The following is a 25127-nucleotide window of genomic DNA, read 5'->3' on the forward strand; positions in this document are numbered from 1 at the left end:
AGAGCTGCAAAGAAAGTGGTTGAGGAGACGAAGGGGAAGACAGGAGGAAGCAGCTCCTGTGAGAAGAGTGGAGAAACTGCAAGATAGTGAGAAAATGACAGAGGATAAGAGCATAGTGGAAGAAAGACTGGAAAGGTATGAGCTAGAGCAGATGGAAGGGGTGGAAGACGTATGTAAGATATTCACAGAAGAGATAGGCGCAGCATGTGAGGCGGTTTGTGGAGTGAAGAGGAGATGCAAGGGTGTGCAAGGGACAGCATGGTGGAATGATGAGGTGAAACGAGCTGTGGAACAAAAGAAGAAGGCATATGGTGAATGGTTGGCGAGTAGAGGTAGGGGAGAAGATGAGAGAGAGAAGAGAGAGGTATATGTGAGCAGGAGAAGGGAGGTTAAGAGACTGGTGAAGGAGAGTAAGAAGAAAGTGGATGAAGAGTTTGGGAGGAATCTGAGTGTGAAATGGAGGGAGAGTAAGAAATTGTTTTGGAAGGAGGTAAAGAAAGTAAGGCAGTGTGAAAGGGGAAATAGTAGGGGAGTGAAAGATAGGAATAATAGATTGTTGGTGGAGAAGAGAGAGAAATTGAGGAGATGGAAGGAGCACTTTGAGGAATTGTTGAATGTAGAGAGTGACAGCAGTGTGAGTATAAGTGGTTGGGGAATGGCTGGGAGAAGAGATGAGAGGAGGGAGGAAGAGATCAGTAGGGCGGAAGTAGTGGAAGCGATGAAGAAGATTAAGCTGGGAAAGGCCTCAGGAATTGATGAAGTGTGTGGTGAAATGCTTAGGTATGGGGGTAAGATTGTTGTGGAGTGGATATGGAAGTTGTGTAGATTGGCTTGGGAAGAGGGAAGGGTTCCAGAGGACTGGAAATCAGGTATAATTGTTCCTCTGTACAAAGGAAAAGGGGAGAGAGAAGTATGTGGTAACCATAGGGGTATTTGCCTTCTTAGTGTGACTGGTAAAATATATGGTAGAATACTCATTGATAGGGTTAGGCATATGACAGAGGAGCTAGTTGGAGAAGAACAAGGGGGATTTAGGAAGGGAAAAGAGTGTGTAGATCAGATATTTGTTCTAAGATGTTTAGTGGAGAAGTATCTAGAGAAGGGAAAGAAAGTGTATGCTGCCTTCATGGACTTGGAGAAAGCTTATGACAGAATAGATAGGCAAGGTATGTGGAAGGTATTAAGAATATATGGAGTGGAGGGGAAATTGTTGAGTGCTGTGAAGAGTATGTACGAGGGAGCTAGGGCTATGGTGCGAGTGGATGGTGAGCTGAGTGAGTTCTTTGATCTCAATGTGGGACTGAAACAGGGGTGTGTGATGTCTCCATGGCTGTTTAATATATATATGGATGGGGTTGTAAAGGAGGTGCAAGGTAGGGCAGTGGATGTGGGGGTGGCTCACATGAATGAGGGTGAGATTTGGAAGCTTCCGGTGTTGCTGTTTGCTGATGATACAGTATTGTTGAGTGAAGATGAATGGGAGTTGCAAGGTTTGGTGAATGAATTTGGGACAGTGTGTAGGAGGAGGAAGCTGAAAGTTAATGTAAACAAAAGTAAAGTTATGGAGTTTGAAAGGAATGAAGTCACAGAGTGTGCAGTGAGGTTGGATGGTGAGGATATGGAGAATGTGAGTGCATTCAAGTATTGATGAGTAAGGATGGAACTTTGGGGGATGAAGTACGTGAAAGGGTACAGCAGGGAAGGAAGGTTGTTGGTACACTGAAAGCAGTGATGAGAAATAGGGAGGTGAGTATGGAAGTTAAGAAGTCACTGCATGATGGTATTGTGATCCCTACCCTGACGTATGGAAGCGAGGCGTGGACCTTGCAAGAGGGGAACAAGTCAAGAGTGAGAGCAGTGGAAATGAGTTACTTGTGAGGAGCATGTGGAGTGACGTGGAGGGACAGGTTGACGAATGAAGAAGTGAAGGAACGTTGTGGGGTAGATGTGGATGTGGTTGAGAAGATTAGGAGAAATACACTGAGGTGGTTTGGACATGTGGAGAGAATGGAGAATGAAAGACTGACTAAGAGGGTGTATGTAGGTGAGGTGGAGGGAGGGAGAGGGAGGGGTAGATCGAGGATGAGGTGGAGGGATGGAGTTGAGAGGTATATGAGGGAGGGGGGGTGAGTTGGGGGGAGGGTAGTCAAATGGTGGGTGACAGAGTGACTTGGAGGCGTTTTGTCTGCGGCCACCCTTTGCCGGATTAGGGCGTCGGGCTATAGATAGATAGATAGATTATTACTATTACTACTACTACTACTACTACTATTACTACTACTACTACTACTACTAGTACACCTACTACTACGACTACTACTACTACTACTACTACTACTACTACTACGACTACTACTACTACTACTATTATTATTATTATTATTATTATTATTATTATTACTACTACTACTATTACTACTACTACTACTGCTATTATTATTATTATTATTATTGCCTATACAGTTGGCGCCAAAAGCACAAATTTTCCCCATACTCATTGGTTTTATGGCTTCAGTTATTTCGTAAAATCCATGTCACCTAATGGAGAGCGAGAGACTAACGAGGAGAGTGTATGTGAGTGAGGTGGAGGGGGGGGAGAGGGAGGGGGAGGCCAAGGATGAGATGGAGGGATGGAGTGGAGAGGTATATGAGAGAGGGGGGTGTGAGCTGGGAGCAGGGCAATGAAATGGCGAGGGACAGGGCGACATGGAGGCGATTTGTTTGTGGCCACCCCTTACGGGACTAAAGCGTCTGGCAATAGATAGATAGATAGATAGACATGTCACCTAACCACACTAGTAAATATTTAACAAGCCTATTATACACTATACCCTTTTCACTCGAACTTGGCCTAAAATTGCCATCTCCGAAATGACTGCCTGTACCGATAGATGAACACTAGAGTATGCTGCTAGTCACGAAGAAGTGCTATGAGAAGGATGTAGTATTATCTTATTCTGCCCCTGAGCTACGGGTAATAAACAGCAAATGGACGAAAATCTGGGCCAGGTCAGAGTGAAAAGCGTATGGGCATGTATCCAACCTGAAATAAATGTGAGAATTATGCCCAAACTTTCACAAACCACAAAGAAAATACACAAATCAAAATATGGAAAAGAAAGTCATTTATTAAGCTACTTTCCTTTATTGTTATCGTAGACACAGAAAGTATCCTCAGCGTCGTTACAATATCTACTTAAGCCAAAGAATTCGTGGACACATATTCGTCCTTCACATAAAACTAGCAAAAAATATCTAGGCTAAGAAAAAGTAATGCTGGTTGACACAAAGTTGATGGATAATTCCCTTCCTGTAGAAAAAAGACAAGGCTTCAAGGGTGAATAACCATCCTAGACAAAAACATTTTTCAAGTGTTCAAATCAACACTCAACGGATCAGCATAAAAGGCAACTAAATCTGCATAAACAAAACAGTGGTCAACGCTTCATTACTGAGCAAAAACACACACAAACAGGCAGCCAACTTGATACTATTTCCTCGACCAAGATCAGTGTTTAAAACTGGTCACATCTGCACCATTTTCTCAAATACGAACGTCAAAGAAACTGTTCGTATTTGCACCATTTACATGCAGATCAACATTTACTGGTATTCAAGCTCTGTACCATTTATCTAGGTATGAACAATTGGTGGTGTTGAAATCTGCAGTTGGCTTTGACAGGCGTACTCAATAAAAAGATCAAGTATGCACGTTACCATCTGATACGCACATTTATCAGATTTGAACTGATTGCTTAGACACATATATATAACAGCTTTCCAAGTTTGCACCTTTCGTTACTTCGATGCAAATATAAATCAGAGTTCAAATTCGCACCATTCGTTATTTCGATGCAAATATTACTAAAAGTTCAGCCTTGCACCATTCGTTGTTTCGATGCAAAAATATTAAACTTCAAATCTGCACCATTGCGTAAGATTTTCAATGGGAACTTGTCAAATCTGCACCATTTATTTGAATATGACAGTGTTCAGAGTTGCACCATTTGCTAAAACATTCAACCAAATGTTTTCAAATTTTCCACATGCGAACATTGACAAAAAAGTGGCAGTTTGGTAAAAAGTGGCAGTACAGGCTAGCATAAAATCAACATGCTACTGAAAGACACCCTGTACACTGACATGGGCGATTCAGTAACAGGCTCAGTCGAAGGATGCGTTTGATTAGTTCGGATTAAGATTTAAGTCTCCATGCAGTCGGGTGTGGCGAAAGGAAGTCAGGCAGATCGGCAGTCCACGTCAGACGCTTCAATACACGCCCTGGATATCAGAGAAATACCATACAGCAACCTACATGCATACACTTACACTAAATACACACACACTTAGAACCTACATGCATACATTGACAATGACTACATGCTACACTTAAACTAAATACATGCATACACTTACACTAACCTACATGCAGACACGTACACTAAACTACATGCATACATTGACACTGACTACATGCATACACTTAAACAAGTACACTAAACTACATGCACACACTTACACTAACCTACATGCACACACTTACACTAGCCTACATGCATACACTTAAACTAAATACATGCATACACGTACACGAAACTACCGGTACATGCCTACAATAACCTACATGTATACATTTACACTAACCTACATGTATACACTTACACTAACCTACATGCATACACTTACACTAACCTACATGCGTACACTTACACTAACCTACATGCATACACTTACACTAACCTACATGCATACACTTACACTAACCTACATGTATACACTTAAACTAACCTACATGTATACACGTACACTAACCTACATGCATACACTTACACTAACCTACATGCATACACTTACACTAACCTACATGCATACACTTACACTAACCTACATGTATACACGTACACTAACCTACATGTATACATTTACACTAACCTACATGCATACACTTCCACTAACCTACATGCATACACTACACTTCCACTAACCTACATGCATACACTTCCACTAACCTACATGCATACACTTCCACTAACCTACATGCATACACATACACTAACCTACATGCATACACATACACTAACCTACATGCATACACATACACTAACCTACATCCATACACATACACTAACCTACATGCATACTCATACACTAACCTACATGCATACTCATACACTAACCTACATGCAGACACGTACACTAAACTACATGCATACATTGACACTGACTACATGCATACACTTAAACAAGTACACTAAACTACATGCACACACTTACACTAACCTACATGCACACACTTACACTAGCCTACATGCATACACTTAAACTAAATACATGCATACACATACACTAAACTACCGGTACATGCCTACAATAACCTACATGTATACATTTACACTAACCTACATGTATACACTTACACTAACCTACATGCATACACTTACACTAACCTACATGCGTACACTTACACTAACCTACATGCATACACTTACACTAACCTACATGCATACACTTACACTAACCTACATGTATACACTTAAACTAACCTACATGTATACACGTACACTAACCTACATGCATACACTTACACTAACCTACATGCATACACTTACACTAACCTACATGCATACACTTACACTAACCTACATGTATACACGTACACTAACCTACATGTATACATTTACACTAACCTACATGCATACACTTCCACTAACCTACATGCATACACTACACTTCCACTAACCTACATGCATACACTTCCACTAACCTACATGCATACACTTCCACTAACCTACATGCATACACATACACTAACCTACATGCATACACATACACTAACCTACATGCATACACATACACTAACCTACATGCATACACATACACTAACCTACATGCATACTCATACACTAACCTACATGCATACTCATACACTAACCTACATGCATACACATACACTAACCTACATGCATACACTTACACTAACCTACATGCATACACTTACACTAACCTACATGCATACACTACACTTCCACTAACCTACATGCATACACTACACTTCCACTAACCTACATGCATACACTTACACTAACCTACATGCATACACTAACCTACATGCACACACATACACTAACCTACATGCACACACTTACACTAACCTACATGCATACCCTAGCCTACATGCATACACTACACTTACACTAACCTACATGCATACTTACTCTAACCTACACACATACACTTACACTAACCTACATGCATACTTTAACCTACACACATACACCAACCTACACACATACACTAACCTTCATGCATAATTATATACTACCTCTGAAACATTAAAAACAAAAAAATCACATATACAACCTACAAACATATACATTACATATTACCCTTGACAGAGAAAACTATATACATCTACATGCATACTGTTCAGTCCCTTGAAACAGAAACAAATATTTATATATACAGTACATACAGCAGCCTAGATGCCTACGCTTCAATATTACCCATGAAACAATAGCAAAATAAATCTATACAGAATCTTACAAGCATTCACTTAAATATAAATCACCAGCTCCTCTAAAACCTGATTAAAAAAAAAAAAAGGGGGGGGGGATATCCAAAAAAAAAAAAAAAAAAAAAGGTCCCGAAAACTCAATATATATATTTTTTTTTCATTGATATAAGTAACATGAGCATACACTTTTTTTTTTTTCCTCCTGTATTAACTGGATATTATTAAACTTGTATGAAAAACGGGTTGACTAAATCGTATTCAGTTGGTAACCATGGAAATATTGTGTGTATTGCTGAAGAGCGGGGAAGAGGGAGGGGGAGGCCGAGGATGAGATGGTGGGATGGAGTGGAGAGGTATAATTATGTGAAAGGGAGGGTGTGAGCTGGGAGCAGGGCAGTGAATTGGCGGAGGAGAGGGCGACATGGAGGCGATTTGTTTGTGGCCACCCCTTACGGGATTCCGGCGTCTGGCAATAGATAGACAGATAGATAATTTCCCTGTTATAAATAAATACCGATGTTTGGTGTTTTATGCTCATGTCACCTTTACATATCCAGTTTCTATACCAATTAAGTAGTACTGGTTCAATATAAAACTAAAATAATAATAATAATAATAATAATAATAATAATAATAATACTTTCCTTTTGCACATTTCGAAATTATCCCGCCTACGAATTTAAAACACTACTAATCCTTTCATTTCATATTTCGAAATTATTTACCGGTTTCCTCCCTATGAAATATATATATATATATATATATATATATATATATATATATATATATATATATATATATATATAAACTAATAATACTTTCCTTTTTAAATTTTTGAAACTGTCTACACTGCCTACGAAATTAAAGAAATAATAATAATTCCATTTCCCATTTCGAATTATCCTATCTACGAATTTAAAAAAAAAATAATAATAATACTTTCATTTCCCAATTCCAAATTATTTCCATTTCCCATTTCGAATTATTTATCCTATCTACGAATAAAATAATAATAATAATAATCATCATCATCATCATAATAATAATACTTTCATTACCCATTTCCAAATTATTTACCTTGCCAAAATCCCGAGAGCATAGACGGTACCCGCCTTCATCATAGCAACACCTGTCTTTCCTCTCTACATATTAACCATAGAAAAGAGCTTTGTATTCCTGGCATTTTTTCCCCACTGTAAACTAGTACTAACGCTGACCTAAAATTTCTGATGTATATAACTGAAACGTGCAATTACAAAAAATAACTAACCATAAATCCATCAATCAATAAATAAGCAATATGCGTTTTCGTGGCATTTTTCCTTCAGTGTAAAATAAAACCCACGCCAAATCCAAAAATTTAAATTCAAACGGAAAATCTGGCCCTAACGTCTGTACATTTAAAACGGGCAAAATAAACAAAGGATAGGAAATAGACTGCGCTTCCCCCCCCAAAAAAAAAGAAGAGAAAAATGAATAGAAAAAGAAAACAGGACGATGCTAAACCCCATCTAAAAACCATGAAGAAATGTCCAACTTGTTACGGTATTACTAAAACCTGTCAAAACTCTCAAAACAATTACCATTAACTAAAACCAATACCTTTAGACTAATATACAAAGCACTTCTAAATTACCAACTCTGAGCCAATCCACAGCCACCATAACTACCAATTCCTACCACAACAGAAGCACAACACTGCCAACCCCTACTACAGAACCACAACACTGCCAACCCCTACTACAGAACCACAACACTGCCAACCCCAACTACAGAACCACAGCACTGCCAACCCCAACTACAGAACCACAACACTGCCAACCCCTACTACAGAACCACAACACTGCCAACCCCTACTACAGAACCACAACACTGCCAACCCCAACTACAGAACCACAACACTGCCAACCCCTACTACAGAACCACAACACTGCCAACCCCATCTACAGAATCGCTGCACTGCTAACTCTTCTTCACGAAATGTTAAACTGCCAACTCCAGCCTCTGCACACCTCAATCCTACCAACACAAAATACTCTACCTCACCACCTCGTCGAAAGCCTATGCGTATTTCTGCCTAAGCTTTCCCTTATTCAGCGTAAATTCGTTTGCAAAGGATTCGTACTGTTCACTGTTATTTTTTATTTTTAACCTCTTTCACGATACACAGTCATTTCGCATCATACGGACTGTCCTCTCTCTCTCTCTCTCTCTCTCTCTTTTTTATTCCTTGCTCTGTGGTTGATGCTGTTAGATGTGTGAAACTACATGCCTTCTAAAACCCATTCCCAGCTGTTCGTTCACTAGGAATTACATCAAGAGTAACGCTACACAAATCTGTCGAGAAAATGATTGCAGTACCGGTAACTTTTTTTTTTCCTTACTGCAAGAAAGAAGGAACCAAAGGCCAGGAGCCCGCAAACCGTTCCTTCCGAGAAAAACAAAAAACGATACAAAAGAGAGCCAAATTCAAGATCCGTTCATTTCGAGATGCCTGGACACACTGCGTTTGAAAGACTGGAGATCACAGGAGGTAGGAAATACAGACAGAGGGAGACAGTTCCAGAGTTGACCTGTTCTATAATCTGTTTACTTTCACATGGCAAACATCCCCAACCTAAGACGCAACCTGACTATCAGAATCTATCTCAGTTCAGCTAAATCGTATCTTGGTGGCCTCTGTGAAGTACAATTATATAACTTTTTTTTTTTATTAACAGAACAGAGGAAGGAAAAACAAATGAGTATAATAATAATAATAATAATAATCCATACACCAGATTACTAGTACAAAAAGGATGCGTGTTTTGCTACATATGACAACGATGTAGTTGTTCTCTCAGACAAGGATAGTCTATCTATCTATCTATCTATTGCCAGACACCACAATCCCGCAAAGGGTGGCCATTTGACTCTGAGTTAGTTGTTTTACAAGGAGGGGCACCAACCCTCCACCAACCCACTTGTTGACACGTAGGGTGTATGGATAGTAATCATAGTATATTTTCATCTCTGTTAGTCTGTCAGCAGGATTACTCAAAAACTAAAAGAGCAATTGGACCAAATTTGGTGGGTAGATAGCCCATGTCCCCGGGAACAATCGATTAACTTTTGGCACCGATCCGGAAAACATCTTTTGTGAAACTAATCAGTGATGAGAAAACCTAACCCATTATGAAGAGTGGTTTGGAAATTACGTTGCCTTTGTCGGAGAGATGCGCTCCACTGAGTGCCCGTCTAGTGTACACCGTAGCTTCAAGGTGTGCATGGCCTAGTACACTACACAGATCATCATCATCATCATCATCATCATCAGCTATTACAAGTCCTCTGCTGAACAAAGGCCTCCCCCAACCTTCTCCACGAATTCCTTGACTGAGCCAATCTTTGCCACGTTTTCCCTGCAAATCTCTCTATCTCATCTCTCCACCTCCTGTCTGGCCTTTTTCTGCTACACAAATCACGGTGTTCACAATAACTTATGCAAAAAGTGTTTGGTATAAAATGTCTGTACGTGAACTGCACCCATACCAAATTTACCGGCAGTGCTTGTGAATTGGCAGCAGGGCAGTGAAATGACAGAGGGCAGGGTGACGTGGAGGCGATTTGTTTGTGGCCACCCTGTACGGGATTAAGGCGTCTGGCAATAGATAGATAGATAGATTGACAGCTTGTAATATATCTTAGTTGATTAACAGAGTGTACTGACGTAGGTAACTATGTCGGAACTGGGTTCGGGTTAAATGAATAAAATACATAGTTGTAATGTAAGCCAGGAAACCATTTACAACGCTGGGTGGTAACCATATAACCAACCCATACGTGTTCCCTACGTGTCAGCAAGTGGGTTGGAGGAGGGTTAGTGCCCCTCCCTGTAAAACAACTAACTCAAACGGCCACCCCTTACGGGATTATGACGTTTGGCTATTGATAGACAGCTCATCATCATCATCATCATTATAATCGTACTAATAGTTGTCAGCATTTTCATTACCATCATTATTATCTCGTCGTAGTAGTAATCATCATCATCTTCATCAGCATTATCATCATCGTAATCATAGTCGCCAGCATTTTCGTTATCATCACCTCATCATCATCATCGTAATCAGTGTCGCTAGCATTTCCATTATCATTACCTCATCATCATCATATCATCATTTTCATCATCATCATCTCGTTGTTCAGAACTCAAGTGGGCTAAGGTACTGCTGGGTGAAGTGGAACAAAGGGGAAAACGAACTTTGTCCCTGAGTCTGACTAAATTAGGTAAAGTGAGGTGTATTTCCCTTCCAACAGGTGTGACGGAGCAGTGCCAGGTGTGAAAGTGTAACTGCCTGGCCGCACCACAGCCTCCATCACTGTCAAGAAGTTCAAAGTTTCCCGCGCCAATAATACCCACGGAACATAAGGCCAAATATAGTCCTGGCAGGGCGGCAGACCCAGGCGGTGCGCTGATGCCAAAACACATTCATAGATGGCGCTGACTGACTCGTATTCAAAACATCTTTCCCCAGAATGATTTAGTTTGTTTATTTCACTTTACTGTCCTTCCCCGTGTTACGTAAATCATTCTATGCATAGATAACGTGCAAAAAGGTATCATCCAGCCATATCCAAAAATAAATCACTAAGGAAGAGGTGCTAGGGAGCCTCCTTAACCAGCGAGAATCCTCCCACTCAGGCAGCGTTAGTATGTGGTAAATTTATGTCTGATGTTAGGATGTGGCTGAACAAAATATATAATTAAAAAAATGAATGTTGCCTAATTATATCATTAAACAAAAGGCAAAAAAACTGGTGTACTGCTACGTTTATGTAGGATGTTAGGATGTGGCTAAAAAATATAATCTAGAAAATAACAGCAAAATAATCTAGGAAATCGCTAATGGTATAAAAACTTTAAAATATCCTAACTACCTGCTGGCGCTGACACTGCCCTACACTCAGATGACGTTAGAGTGTCCCTAAATTTAAACTCAGTGTTAGAATGTGGATTTTTTAAACTGGGAAATCGCTAACGGATCTGAAAATTGCTCAAAATATCCTAAATTAATTCCGGGTGTTAGGATGTGGCTTAAAAAACTAGAAATTCAAACATGGCACCGTACTTTCTTGCTCCCGGAAGGTGTTGTGATGAGGCTAACTGCAAGTACTTTTCGATATTCTAGTATTTGTTGTTGTTGTAAAAAAAAATCTTGGCTGTCCTACCTTTCAAAAAATCAATAAAAAACAGTTGCCAAGATGGTGATGAACGTTTTTCGGATCTTAGTTACAAGTTGGCCAATGTGAAATATGCTATAATTGCTAGAAAACCATCAAAACTTGGTAAATATCTCAAGAAAATTGTCGCTGGAGGTGGAGGCGAACATCTCTTGGAATTAACTACAAACTGATTCAACTGGTAACCTGAAGTTGCTAAAGTATCGCTATGGATATCCTAAAACTACTAAAATACTGCTAAAATGTGGGACAGATCATGAAAGGAGTTGCTAAAAATGGAAATGAGCTTCTCCTGGCTCTCGCTGCACCCTAGCTAAATTGGTAACCCTGCCCGGACCCCAAAAGGCAGCGGGAGAGCCACTTCGCTAACTTTGTCTATTTTGGGTTGTGACTCGCCCCGACACAGGTGAGCGGATGTCGGGTTGGGTTGCAGATTTGAAAAACTTTGTGGCTACGTCGCACATATTTGCTTTTATTTACCATCTTCGTAGCTAGATTTCACGTATTTATTTTCAATTAGCAATCTGCACCTACATTTCACGTATTTATTTTCATTTGGCAATTTTGCGCCCACATTTCACGTATTTATTTTTAATTAGCAACTCTGCAACTGGAACTCATTTACTTTTCATTTAGCAACTTTGCAACTAGATCTCATATTTATTTTCATTTAGCAAACGTGGTAGGTGGTGGCGATCAGCATCCACTCACGTGATGTAGTGCTGCCTACTTCTTCCATCAGCTTTATCATTCTTTTTCTGTCTGCCCTCCTCACTTCCTATTTCTCACCATCATCCACTCACTTCATGTGATGCTGCCTACGTTTTCCTTCAACTTTATCATTCTTTTTCTGTCTGTCCTCCTCTCTTCCTATTTCTCATCAACATCCACTCACTTGATGTAGTGCTGCCCACTTCTTCCTCCACCTTTATCATTCTTTTTCTGTGTCTGTCCTCTCCTATTTCTCTCATCTTTCCTGTTACTTTTTATTACTCTTCTTTCCTTTTCAGGTGGTTTTACACTGAGTGAAAAGCCTAAAGGTTTTGTGTAAGCCTGGAGGTCATTTGTACGCTGGTGGTAGCCATATAACCAACCCATACGAGTTCCCTACATATCAACAAGTGGGTTGGTGGAGGGTTAGTGTCCTCCGTAAAGCAGCTAACTTAGAGACAAACGGCCGCCCCTTTAGGCATTGTGGCGTCTGGCTAGAGATAGACAAAAGACATTATTGGGATCACCGTGAAAATTTAGCAACATTCTAGGCAACGTTACCGAATTTAAATAAACATTAATTTCCATCTAGGGACAGTTTATTTGGGAGCCTTACGACACTTCAGCAAGTTTCTAGCAATTTCAGTAAGTTACATTATTTTCACTTGGCAGCAGATTTTATGGAGCGTTGCCAATTCAAACAATATACTAGCAATTTTGGCAAGCTCTTCGGGATTAATTTTCTGCTAGCAACAGTTTATTTGGGATCCCATACGAAATTCCAGGAATATTCGAGCAATTTCAGCAAGTTAGGTCTTTTCATTTAGCAGCAGATTTTATGGAGGGTAGCCAATTTAAACAATATACTAGCAATTTTAGCAAGCTCTTCGAGATTAATTTCCATCTAGCAACAGTTTATTTGGGTTCTGACTGCACCCCTACCAAATTCCATCAATAATATAGCAATTTTAGCTTATCATTCAGCGACTTACCCTACCAAATTCCATCAATATATAGTAATGTTATTTAATATTTGGCGACTTACCCTACCAAATTCCATCAATATATAGCAATTTTATTTAATATTTGGCGACTTATCGTGTCAAATTCCATCAATCATATAGCAATTTCAGCTTCTTATTCAGCGACTTACCCCGTTTCGTTGTATACGTACTTTTCCAAACAATAAACATTGCAATCAGTCGTGTCCAGAGCCTTTATGCCTCTCGATTTACCACCACCTTTTGTTGTATTAGCACTCTATACCTTTTACAAGAATATTTCACATCCAACACCTTACGAGGGCAAACTTAGCGACGATTTGGCAACGCTGACTTTGGGGTGTGTTTTGCATCGCTTTCACTCTTCGCCAGACGCAAATATGAGGTAGATGTTTTTACTGGCATTTCCTTTGGGCAAATTTAGTTCATGGATGTGGTGAAAACACAGGAAATACAAATCTGATATTACTTTAGGTGGGGGTGCTCACCATCCACTCACTCGATGTACTGCTGCTGTCTGCCCTTTCCTCTCCTCCATCCTTCTTTCCTTTCATCCTCTTCTGTCTTTCTTTCCATGTCCTTCTGCCTACGGGTAACTGTACACTCCCTCTTCTGTCTTTCTTTCCTTCATTCTTTCCTCTTCCTTTTGCCTGTGGGTGACTCTACACTGAGTGACAAGCCAAATGGTTTCCCGTACACCAGGAAACCATTTACTACGCTGGGTGGTAACCATATAACCAAATTATGGCGCCTGGTGGTTTAATGGGTACTTACAGTATTGCGCTCCAATCGGATTGAGCCAGTGAAGGTTTATATCCAAGGGGTGGTTGGGGTTTATTGCTCACGTAATGCCACTCAGGGATGAGTGAGGCTGGTCACTCTCATCTTAAATGTCAGGACCAACTTGCCTAGCCCCAGGCTCCTACGCTCCTCATGGAGGCAACGTAGGATTGGATGAAGGATGATATTACTTCAATAATTTACCTTCGCAACAAATAAATTTTACCTAAATATTAATACCGGTACTAAATAAATCTTACTGAAAAATTAATACCACTATCTTACCTACCACTGCCAACACCACCGTACCTACCACTGCCAACACCCAAATCTTCCCTACCACTGCCGACACCAAAATCTTACCTACTACCACTACCAACACCAAAATCTTACCTACTACCACTACCAACACCAAAATTTTACCACTACCACTACCAACACCAAAATCTTACCTACTACCACTACCAACACCAAAATCTTACCTACTACCACTACCAACACCAAAATTTTACCACTACCAACACCAACATCTTACCTAATACCACTACCAACATCAAAATCTTACCTACTACCACTACCAACACCAAAATCTTACCACTACCAACACCATCTTACTTAATACCACTACCAACACCAAAATTTTACTAACTACCACTACCAACACCAAAATCTTACCTACTACCACTACCAACACCAAAATCTTATCTACTACCACTACCAACACCAAAATCTTACCTACTACCACTACCAACACCAAAATTTTACCTACTACCACTACCAACACTGAAATCTTACCACTGCCAACACCAAAATTTTACCAACTACCACTACCAACACCGAAATCTTACCACTACCAACACCTAAATCTTACCTACTACCACTACGAACACCATACCCCATCTACCAACACCAGCATTTTACCTCCCACTACAAACACCATCTAACCTCCCACTACTCACACCAAAATTTTACCTACTACACTGCCAACACCAAAATCTTTCTTCCTGTCATAACACCTTTACCTGGGGCTATTTTCAGTTCTTTACCGTGTTCTCTATGCATTCAAGAACTTTAAAATTCAATCAATCACTAAAAACAACCACACCTTACCCCTAAAATTACCCAAACACTTACCAATCACCTCCCAGCACCTGAAAAATACCTGTACGTGTCGCGTTTCATCCTCGTACTTCCCGATTTCTTCCCCACATCTTGCGTTACTGTCCCATACATCATGACTCTTTCCCATATTACAGGTTTTCTCCCTCGAATTACGCGTTTTCTTTCTCATATTACGCGTTTTTTCTCATATTACGCGTTTTTTCTCATATTACGCGTTTTTCCCTCATATTACGTGTTTTTCCTCGTACTACACATTTCCCCCCTCATATTACGCGTTCTTTCTCCGTACATGTTGTATCTGCGTACTACGACTTACCCTGTAGTAGTAAGGCAGGTAGTAGGAGCGACTGAGTACCCTGTCAGCCCTAGCCAGTGCCAGGGCTGTATCAAGGGAGGTACTGTACGGGTAATAGGTGTAGGGGTACCTCCAGGAGTAGTAGGAGTAGGGGTAGCGGTACCAGTCGAGCTGTGGAAGAAGAGAGAGCAGTATAAATAAAGTTGACGCCATAAAAGGATTTTTTTTTTTTAGAATGACATTTAAGTACCGTGTTGATATGTGCTCTTTTGTGTGTGTGTGTGTGTGTGTGTGTGTGTGTGTGTGTGTGTGTTTATTTCCTACTGATATCACCTAACTTTCATGCAATACCTTCCATCGCCACAACTTACAGAGAAGCGTTGGCGAAAACTTTGGATCATAATGGCTCAGTAAATCCTCAAGACAACTCTATATATTTCAACATTCTTTTTTACCATCAACAGCAAACTAGAGAAATTTTACCCCTAATCTCTTCAATACGATGATGTTCTTTTAAAATTCCAGTCCAACCATATCTTCAGTTTTATTACTATACTCTTTTTACTCTAACTTGGCCTGAAATTGCGGTCCCTTTGTCTTGAATACTTTGCTGTGACTAGATATTAACACTAAAATATAATGCCAGTCACGAAGAAGTGCTAAGGAAAGGATGTAGAGCCAGCATACTCTCTTCTGTCAATGAGCTACGTGAAATAAGCCGCAAAAGGATGAAAACCTGGGCCAAGTTAAGGTGAAAAGAGTATAGGGAGTCTACAGAACTAAATGAAATAATTTGGTAACGAAAATATATCAAAAAACTCCACTATGTTAAAAATAAATAAATAGATTAATAATACAGGGTAAGTCACTATTATCTATCTATTTACTCGTATTGCCAGATGCCTTAATCAAGTAAGGGGTGGCCACAAACAAATCGCCTCCATGTCACCCTGTCTCCTGCCATCGCGCTGACCCACCCCTAACGCACACCCCCCCATTCTCATCTTTCCAGTCCAACCTTCTTATCTCATCCCTTTCTCCCCCTCCCTCACTCACACACTCTCCTACTTAGTCTTTCACTCCATCCTTCAACTCACACACCACTCTCATATACCTCTCCACTTCATCCCTCCATCTCATCCTCGGCCTGCCCCTCCCTCTCCCCCTGTCAATTATATACTTAATTTGAAAACCCTTCTCACATTTGAATTTAAAATGGTCGAATTTAAAAACCGTTCTTTAACCGACGCGACGCTGACTTGGCAACTCCCTAACACTTTCTCCTAAGCGATTTATTTTTCTCAATATTCATTACTGTCCTCTTCTGTTATATAAATCCTACAATATCGCCAAACCCTGCATAAACAACGTATAAACTCCCTAACACCTCTTCCTTAGCGATTTATTTTTGGATACGGCTGGCTAATATCCTTTTGTACGTTATTTATGCAGAGTATGGCGATATTGGCAGGCTTTAAGTAACACAGAATAGGACAGTAAAATGTAGTAAGCAAAATAAATCAATTAGGAAAAGATGTTAGGGAGCTTCCTTAACCGACGAGAATGACATGCAAGAAACCAGTTGCCTTGTCACTCAGTGTAGAGTCAGCTGCTGAAGCGCTACATCAAGTGAGTGGATAGTTACACATGCATATTCTTTTGCATGTTATTCTTAAGATTTTGATGTTGAAACACACACACACACACACACACACACACACACACACACACACACACACACACACACACACCGCTCGCTGGTGCAGTGGTAACGTTCTCACTTGCCAACTGGTGGACGGGAGTTCGCGCCTCGCTCAGGTTGCGAAAAGTTTCACTGACGAAGTGGGTGGTTACTGTCCCCCTTGAGCAAGGGGACGGGTGTGTGCGTGTGTGAAGGTCACAGCCTTGTCCTTAGATCGGACTATATGAGCTCTCAGTTCCCTTCCGGGAGGGTAAAAAGCTGACGATCACGACCATCAAGTGATCCTGACCGACCCGGTGAATTACACACACACACACACACACACACACACCATTTACACTGCTAAGTTGTAACAATAGATTAACACCAGAATATGATGCTAGTCACGAAGAAGTGCCATGAAAAGGATGCAGAGCCTGTTTTTTATCAATGAACTGCGTGAAATAAGCCGCAAAAGGACGAAAAACAAGGCCAGGTTCATGTGAAAGAGCTAGACACCGCTATCGTGGCCTTTCCTCATGCTGGGTAGGTACGAAGCATGTAAAAACTTAAGTAAAAGTTGCCATATAACATCTTAAAATTATTATAATGTGGAAAATAGATGTAAAACTATCTATCAGCCTCTTTGTCTATATGTCTATTGCCAGACGCCTTAATCTCGTAAGGGGTTCCACAAACAAATCGTCTCCACTCATCTAGCTGTCATCCTTCCAACCCACACCTTTCCCCCTTATCTATTTGCACTCCATCCCTCCATCTCATCCTTGGCCTACCCCTCCACCTCATCCAGTTACATTCTCCTAGTCAGTCTCTCATTCTCCATCCTCTCCACCCCAATCCTTCATCTCATCCCTGGTTTCCCCCTCCTTCTCACTCACACAGGCTACACTCTTCTAGTCAGTCTCTCATCCTCCATCTCATCCTTCGTCTCCTCCTCACTCACATACACTCTTCTTATCAGTCTCTCATCCTCCATCCTCTCCACATGGTCAGACACACACACACACACATACATATACAGTAGAGAGAGAGAGAGAGAGAGAGAGAGAGAGAGAGAGAGAGAGAGAGAGAGAGAGAGGCCTAATCATGGTAAATGTTATAGATATGAAACTATACTTAATTATATATATGTCTATCTATCTATCTATTGCCAGTCGCCTTAATCTCGTAAGGGGTGGCCACAAACGATCACCTCCACGTCACCCTGTCCCCTGTCATGATGATGATGATGATGATGATGATGACAATGACGACGACGATAATAATAATAATAATAATAATAATAATAATAATAATAATAATAATAATAGTAGTAATAATAATAATAATAATAATAATAATAATAATAATAATAATAATGTAAAGAGGAAAGAGCAAACAGAAACAAGACATAAAAAGTCCTATATCATATTTTACTGTATAATATGGATGGAGGATGAGAGACTGACGAGGAGAGTGTATGTGAGTGAGGTGGAGGGGGGAAGAGGGAGGGGGAGGTCGAGGATGAGATGGAGGGATGGAGTGGAGAGGTATATGAGAGAGGGGGGTGTGAGTTGGGAGCAGGGCAGTGAAATGGCGGGGGACAGGGTGACGTGGAGGCGATTTGTTTGTGGCCACCCCATACGGGATTGAGGCGTCTGGCAATAAATAGATAGATAGATAGATAATATCCAACCCTAATAGATTATGCAGTCCGTTCCCTGAAGAGATTTCCCTGAGCGATTTATTTTTGAGCACGGCTGGTTTACTATATAATCTTTTAATACCGAAAATATTACAATTATTTATATGACACAACAGGACGGTCGAGTGGAAAGGAAAAATAAATCGCTTAGGAGGAGGTGTTAGGTACTATAATTCGGTGATGTGATGATACTTATGGCCTGGTAGGTTTAATATATATATTTTTTAATACTGAAAATAATATTACAATTATTTATACAACACACAAGAGGAAGGTCGAGTGAAAATGCAAAATAAATCGCTTAGGAAAAGGTGTTAGGTACTACAATTCAGTGGTGTGGTGGTATTAATGGCCTGGTATTTATTCTATTTATTTTTAACGTCGGTGTGGCTTGTAGACATGGAGTGAGAGACTGACGAGGAGAGTGTATGTGAGTGAGGTGGAGTGAGGGGGGGGGCCAAGGATGAGATGGAGGGATGGAGTGGAGAGGTATATGAGAGAGGGGGGTGTGAGCTGGGAGCAGGGCAATGAAATAGCGAGGGGGACAGGACGACATGGAGGCGATTTGTTTGTGGCCACCCCTTACGGGATTAAGGCGTCTGGCAATAGATAGACAGACGGCTTCTAGAAAATTAAAAAATGACTATAGTTTTTTCACACTAACTTGGCCCAGATTTTCGTCCTTTTGCAGCTTATTTCACGTGGCTCAGTGGCAAAGACAATACTACGGCTCTACGTTCATTTCACAGCACTTCTTCGTGACTAGCATCGTCGTCTAGTGCTAGTCTATTGCTGTCACTTGGTATTGAGGATGGAGAGGGTAATTTTAGGCCAAGTTCGAGTGAAAGGAGTTGAGTTTTAAAATGTTCAGTTAAGTCGGTTATAGTTTGAATCTCGCGGCCTCCATACGATTTTATTCTTCACACACACACACACACACACACACACACACACACACAATTTCAGTTATGTCGCTTATATTTTGAATCTCGAGGCCTCCACACGGTTATTCTTCACACACACACACACACACACACACACACACACACACACACACACACACACACACAATTTCAGTTATGTCGGTTATATTTTGAATCTCGAGGCCTCCACACGGTTATTCTTCACACACACACACACACACACACACACACACACACACACACACACACACACACCGTAGTGAAGGGGTTAAACAAGATCTCCATTAATTTCCCTTTAATATCAAAAATTATTCTAAATTTAAATCAAGCAGAAATAAATATATAAATAAACAAATAAATAAAATCAAAACTAGAATCCGGACTGTAACGGTTTCTGAAATTCAAATCTTCACACTGTCGGTTGATGAAGCTCCCTAACACCTTTTCGTGTCCGATTTATTTTGTTTATTACACCATACTGTCCTCTTCTGTGTTACCTAAATCCTTATCATCTCGCTCATTGTGGAAGCTCCCTAACAACTTTTCGTGTCCGATTTATTTTGTTTTTTTACACCTGTCTTCTTCTTTACCTAAATCCTTTCAATATCATCTCGCTGATTAAAGAAGCTCCCTAACAGCTTTTCCTGTGTGATTTATTTTATTTATTACACCCTACTGTCCTCTTCTGTTGCGTAAATCCTTCCAATATCATTTCACTGATTAAGGAAGTTCCCTAACACCTTTTCCTGTGCGGTTTATCTTGTTTATTACACTTTAGTCCTTTTCTGTTATCCGGCCATATCCAAAAATAAATCGCTAAGGAAGAGGTGTTAGGGGATCGAGTTTGTGTTATTACGGACAGCAGTTTACTTCTGTGTGTGTGTGTGTGTGTGTGTGTGTGTGTGTGTGTGTGTGTGTGTGTGAGAGAGAGAGAGAGAGAGAGAGAGAGAGAGAGAGAGACTGCATGTATGTATATATGTATGTATGTATGTGTGTGTGTATGTATGTGTGTATGAATGTGTGTATGTATGTATGTATGCACGTATGTATGTATGTGTGTGTGTATGTATGTATGTGTAGGCCTATATGTATGTGTCCAACTCTGGCAACAGACTTCATAACCCGTTCCCTGAATCCCAGATGTCTTCCTACACACCACACACCTTCGCTTTCCACCACTCTGGCACCAGTCAAGAAATCCATGTGTTTGGGATGAAATTAATGCCAACTTAACAAATATTCAGAAAAAATAACACATATATTAAAATCAGCGTCAGCACAGATGATATGGGATTTATGGAGGGAAAAATGAAAAAAAAAAATCCGTTTCAGAAAAAGTCAGCCATTAATCCTGAAAAATATACTGTTCTCATGGTATTCTCTCTCTCTCTCTCTCTCTCTCTAAGGTCCGTGTATCAATGTAACTGTGTGCGTGTGTGTGTGTGTGTGTGTGTGTGTGTGTGTGTGTATCAATGTAAATCTCTCTCTCTCTCTCTCTCTGTAAGGTCTGTGTGGTCTGTGTATCAGTGTAACTCTCTCTCTCTCTCTCTCTCTCCCTGTAAGGTCTGTGTGGTGTATCAATGTAAATTCTCTCTCTCTCTCTCTCTCTCTCTCTCTCTCTCTCTCCCTGTAAGGTCTGTGTGGTGTATCAATGTAAATTCTCTCTCTCTCTCTCTCTCTCTCTCTCTCTCTCTCTCATTTTCTCTAAGGTCTGTGTGGTCTTTTCATCAATACACTCGATTACATACGTCCTCCATTCATAAAATACCGGCATATATAACGGATTTTTCTTAGCTCTCCGGTTTAAATATTTCTCCCAAGTTCAAAATAACGGTCAAACTAAGAAGAAAGTCAAAAAAGGCTTCTAGAGGTAAAGATGAATACAATAATAATAATAATAATAATAATAATAATAATAATACTCTTGATAGCTTCCTAAAAATTCAAAATGCTACATATGATAATTTTGGTCACTGAAACATGGGATATTTGAAAAGCATGTTTAATTTTGGTTTTTGAAAAGAGGCTCAAGGATGCGGAGTTGAGGGAAGCGCAGGGATGGGTATGGGACGAGAAGCGTAGGCTGCGTGAGGCGGTGCGGTATGCGCTCTCGGAAAAAAGCAGGAGGGAGAAGAAGAAAAATGATGAGTTCAATCCGAGGCCAAAATCACAAACTTCTGATCAGTTTCCCGCCATAACCAACAACTGTCAATCTGCAGGAAGGACAAGGCATTTAGGAGGATTTGCACTCTTCTTCCTGCAAAAATAAACTATCTATCTATTGCCAAACGCCTTATTCCCGTAAAGGGTGGCCACAAACAAATCGCCTCCATGTCGCCCTGTCCCCCGCCATTTCATTGCCTTGCTCCCGGCTCACCCCCCCCCCCACTCTCATATACCTCTCCATCTCATCCTTGGCCTCCCCCTTCCCTCTGCCCCCCTCCACCTCACTCACATACTCTCCTCGTCAGTCTCCATGCTCTCCACATGGCCAAGAGTCAACAAGTCTCTAGATTAACAGGCCTTCGTTACGGCTGGGCACTGATGTATGTCCTTGGCCTCCCCCTTCCCTCTGCCCCCCTCCACCTCACTGACATACACTCTCCTCGTCAGTCTCTCACTCTCCATGCTCTCCACATGGCCAAGAGTCAACAAGTCTCTAGATTAACAGGCCTTCGTTACGGCTGGGCACTGATCTATGTCCTGTGAATCAATGGCCCCGAGTTAGTTGGGGATAATTTTGCTGGAGCGCTGTTTCCAAGACTTACGTTATAAACCCGACCGGAATAAGGCCCCACTGTGCCCAGGATCCTATCAGGGTAGTAGCGGCGATAGTTGTAGTCGGGCAGGGGCTGGGACCAGGCATAGAAGGTGGGAGTGGACGGCCTTGGTTTATCCACTGTCCTGGTAGACACGGAATAGGGCGGCTGAGACATGGCCCTTGGATACCCCTTTGATTTGTCCACATTGTACTCCAGGAATTTTATCCGATCGCTGAATCTGGGAAGGTACCATAACTCTGACCCTTCGCTGCCCCCATAGTCGACTCGGTACCATCCCTTCCTATACTTGTTCTCTATTTCCTGGTTTTCCTTGTCCGGGTACAGGTAGGGCACACGCGGGCTCAGACTGCGAGCTCGCATCACTGGGCCGGGGCTGGGGCTGCGGCTGCGGTCTCTATGTCCCTGGAGGGAGGATTTGGGTGAGGGTCTGGTCACACTTAGGTTGGAATCAAGACATGAGGTATTCTCGCCGACATGGCAGACTTCGTACTCCATCCTTAGCAATTCGTTTTCCATGTTACACTGTCTCTTGTATATTACGGATTTCTGCTTAATACCAACACAGTCTATCCATAACATACAAGAGAATTATAATGTCTGATGTGCAAAATACTTGACGAAGAGGGGCTGTGAAATATCCAAAGCCAGCTAGGAATACAGAACACAGAGTCATATTCTAAACGGCTTTGGAGATTTCACAGAACTCCTTTCATAGTGTAACATGGAAAATAAATCACTCGGGAAGACGCGTTAACGAAAGCTACTAGAGAATGAGAATACAGCCCATGTTTGATTCTAACCTGGGTGTGGTGCAGCCTTGAAGCAGCGAAAGTGAGAGAAAGAAAGAAGTGTTAACAGCAATTATACCCAACTCCTCTCCCGGCCTATACACGGTGTCCAGTGAATACCACGCCAGAATATCGGGTGGTTGGGGAAACAGTACTCTCATATGTAGAGGCCTATTACGGGAAAAAAATGGTGCTGACTTATGGGAAAACAATGGTGCCGACTTACGGGAAAACAATGGTGCTGACTTATGGAAAACAATGATGCTGACTTACGGGAAAACAATGATGCTGACTTACGGGAAAACAATGGTGCTGACTTATGGAAAACAATGGTGCTGACTTACGGGAAAACAATGGTGCTGACTTATGGAAAACAATGGTGCTGACTTATGGAAAACAATGGTGCTGACTTACGGGAAAACAATGGTGCTGACTTACGGGAAAACAATGGTGCTGACTTACGGGAAAACAGAGGTGCTGACTTACGGGAAAACAATGGTGCTGACTTACGGGAAAACAATGGTGCTGACTTAAACTGGACCCTCTCTATATAGCAAGAAACAGAGAACGTTTCTTAACAATTGGCTGTACAGAGAAGGCAATTAAACTTAGGGTAAAAACGCCCATACGTATTAAGTTACACTCTCAAAACTACGTAGAGCCTCACTCAGTCGGGCGCAGTACATCAAGGTTGGATTTATCTGGCAATGGTGTTCATATCCAGCCACATCAAGCAGGCAGTGAGATGCTGTAGAGTTATTTTGTGGACTATAGTAATAAGTCCTACATCAACACCAGCTCAGTTCTCAAATATAGCTGCATAAAGGTGAACTGGCTCTAGACTAACCACCTGACGTCTGGCATACTGTTTACTGGACACCTTGTATATGTAAGCAAGCAGAGTCCAATTAGCACTGAAAAACCAATTGTAAGCCTTGAGTGATTGGGCAATTATTACAAACAGCCAATTAAAACTACAAATGAATATCAGGTTGTTCAGATGGGGTGGCATTGAACAACAGCCACAGCAGTTCAGTAAATATGAACAGAAATATTAAGCATGATCACTTTGTATGTTCACTTTGCTGTTAGGAGGAAGAGGGACGCTTTTCACGTGTTGGCACTGATATAACTGGGCTGCCTGGTTATATACGCGTCCCTCAACTCCCTCCCTATCCCCCGAAAGGAGGATGGTGGAGTGCAGGAGAAGAACAGATTCAGCCAGCAGTCCACTGAGGTCACGTCCTGATAACCCTAGCCCATAATCATCAAGCCACAACACTCACCTCTAATCATATTGCTATTTCTATATGTAAACAATGCAAGTCACGACGCACTACAGGAATTCCAAGGTGTGGCACAAATCAAGAGAGCTGAAGCGATGCGTGACTTAGATGATTCCTGACAGATATTTGTTACACTGTACTTACTTCCGGCTGTAGAGTGAACGAATTGAAGATGAACAAGATGACAACCTGTATGATCTGAGGAAGGGCATAACGGGCTGTCACATGAATTATATATTAGAGTTCTTTCACAATAACTTGGCCAAGATTTTCGTCCTTATTATACACGCACCTCATTAGCAGAGAAAGACAATA

At 41.1% G+C, this 25127-nt stretch overlaps 1 protein-coding gene across 3 annotated transcripts in view; it reads right to left on the reverse strand.

The window, feature by feature from the left end:
* The window catches only part of LOC145396246 (uncharacterized), a 56942-nt gene that overhangs the window by 23884 nt on the left and 7931 nt on the right, over positions 1-25127 (reverse strand). For all 3 annotated transcript variants that reach the window (XM_080269684.1, XM_080269682.1, XM_080269683.1), the window contains exons 2-3: positions 22724-23140; positions 15668-15817 (exon numbers count right to left, since the gene is read on the reverse strand). In XM_080269684.1, the coding sequence (XP_080125810.1) occupies positions 15668-15817; positions 22724-23140 (567 nt within the window). The remainder of the gene's footprint in view (positions 1-15667; positions 15818-22723; positions 23141-25127) is intronic.

Source organism: Coenobita brevimanus, chromosome 35 (assembly GCF_032717465.1).
Source record: "Coenobita brevimanus isolate Jiangsu-jjx chromosome 35, ASM3271746v2, whole genome shotgun sequence".
NCBI lineage: Eukaryota > Metazoa > Arthropoda > Malacostraca > Decapoda > Coenobitidae > Coenobita > Coenobita brevimanus.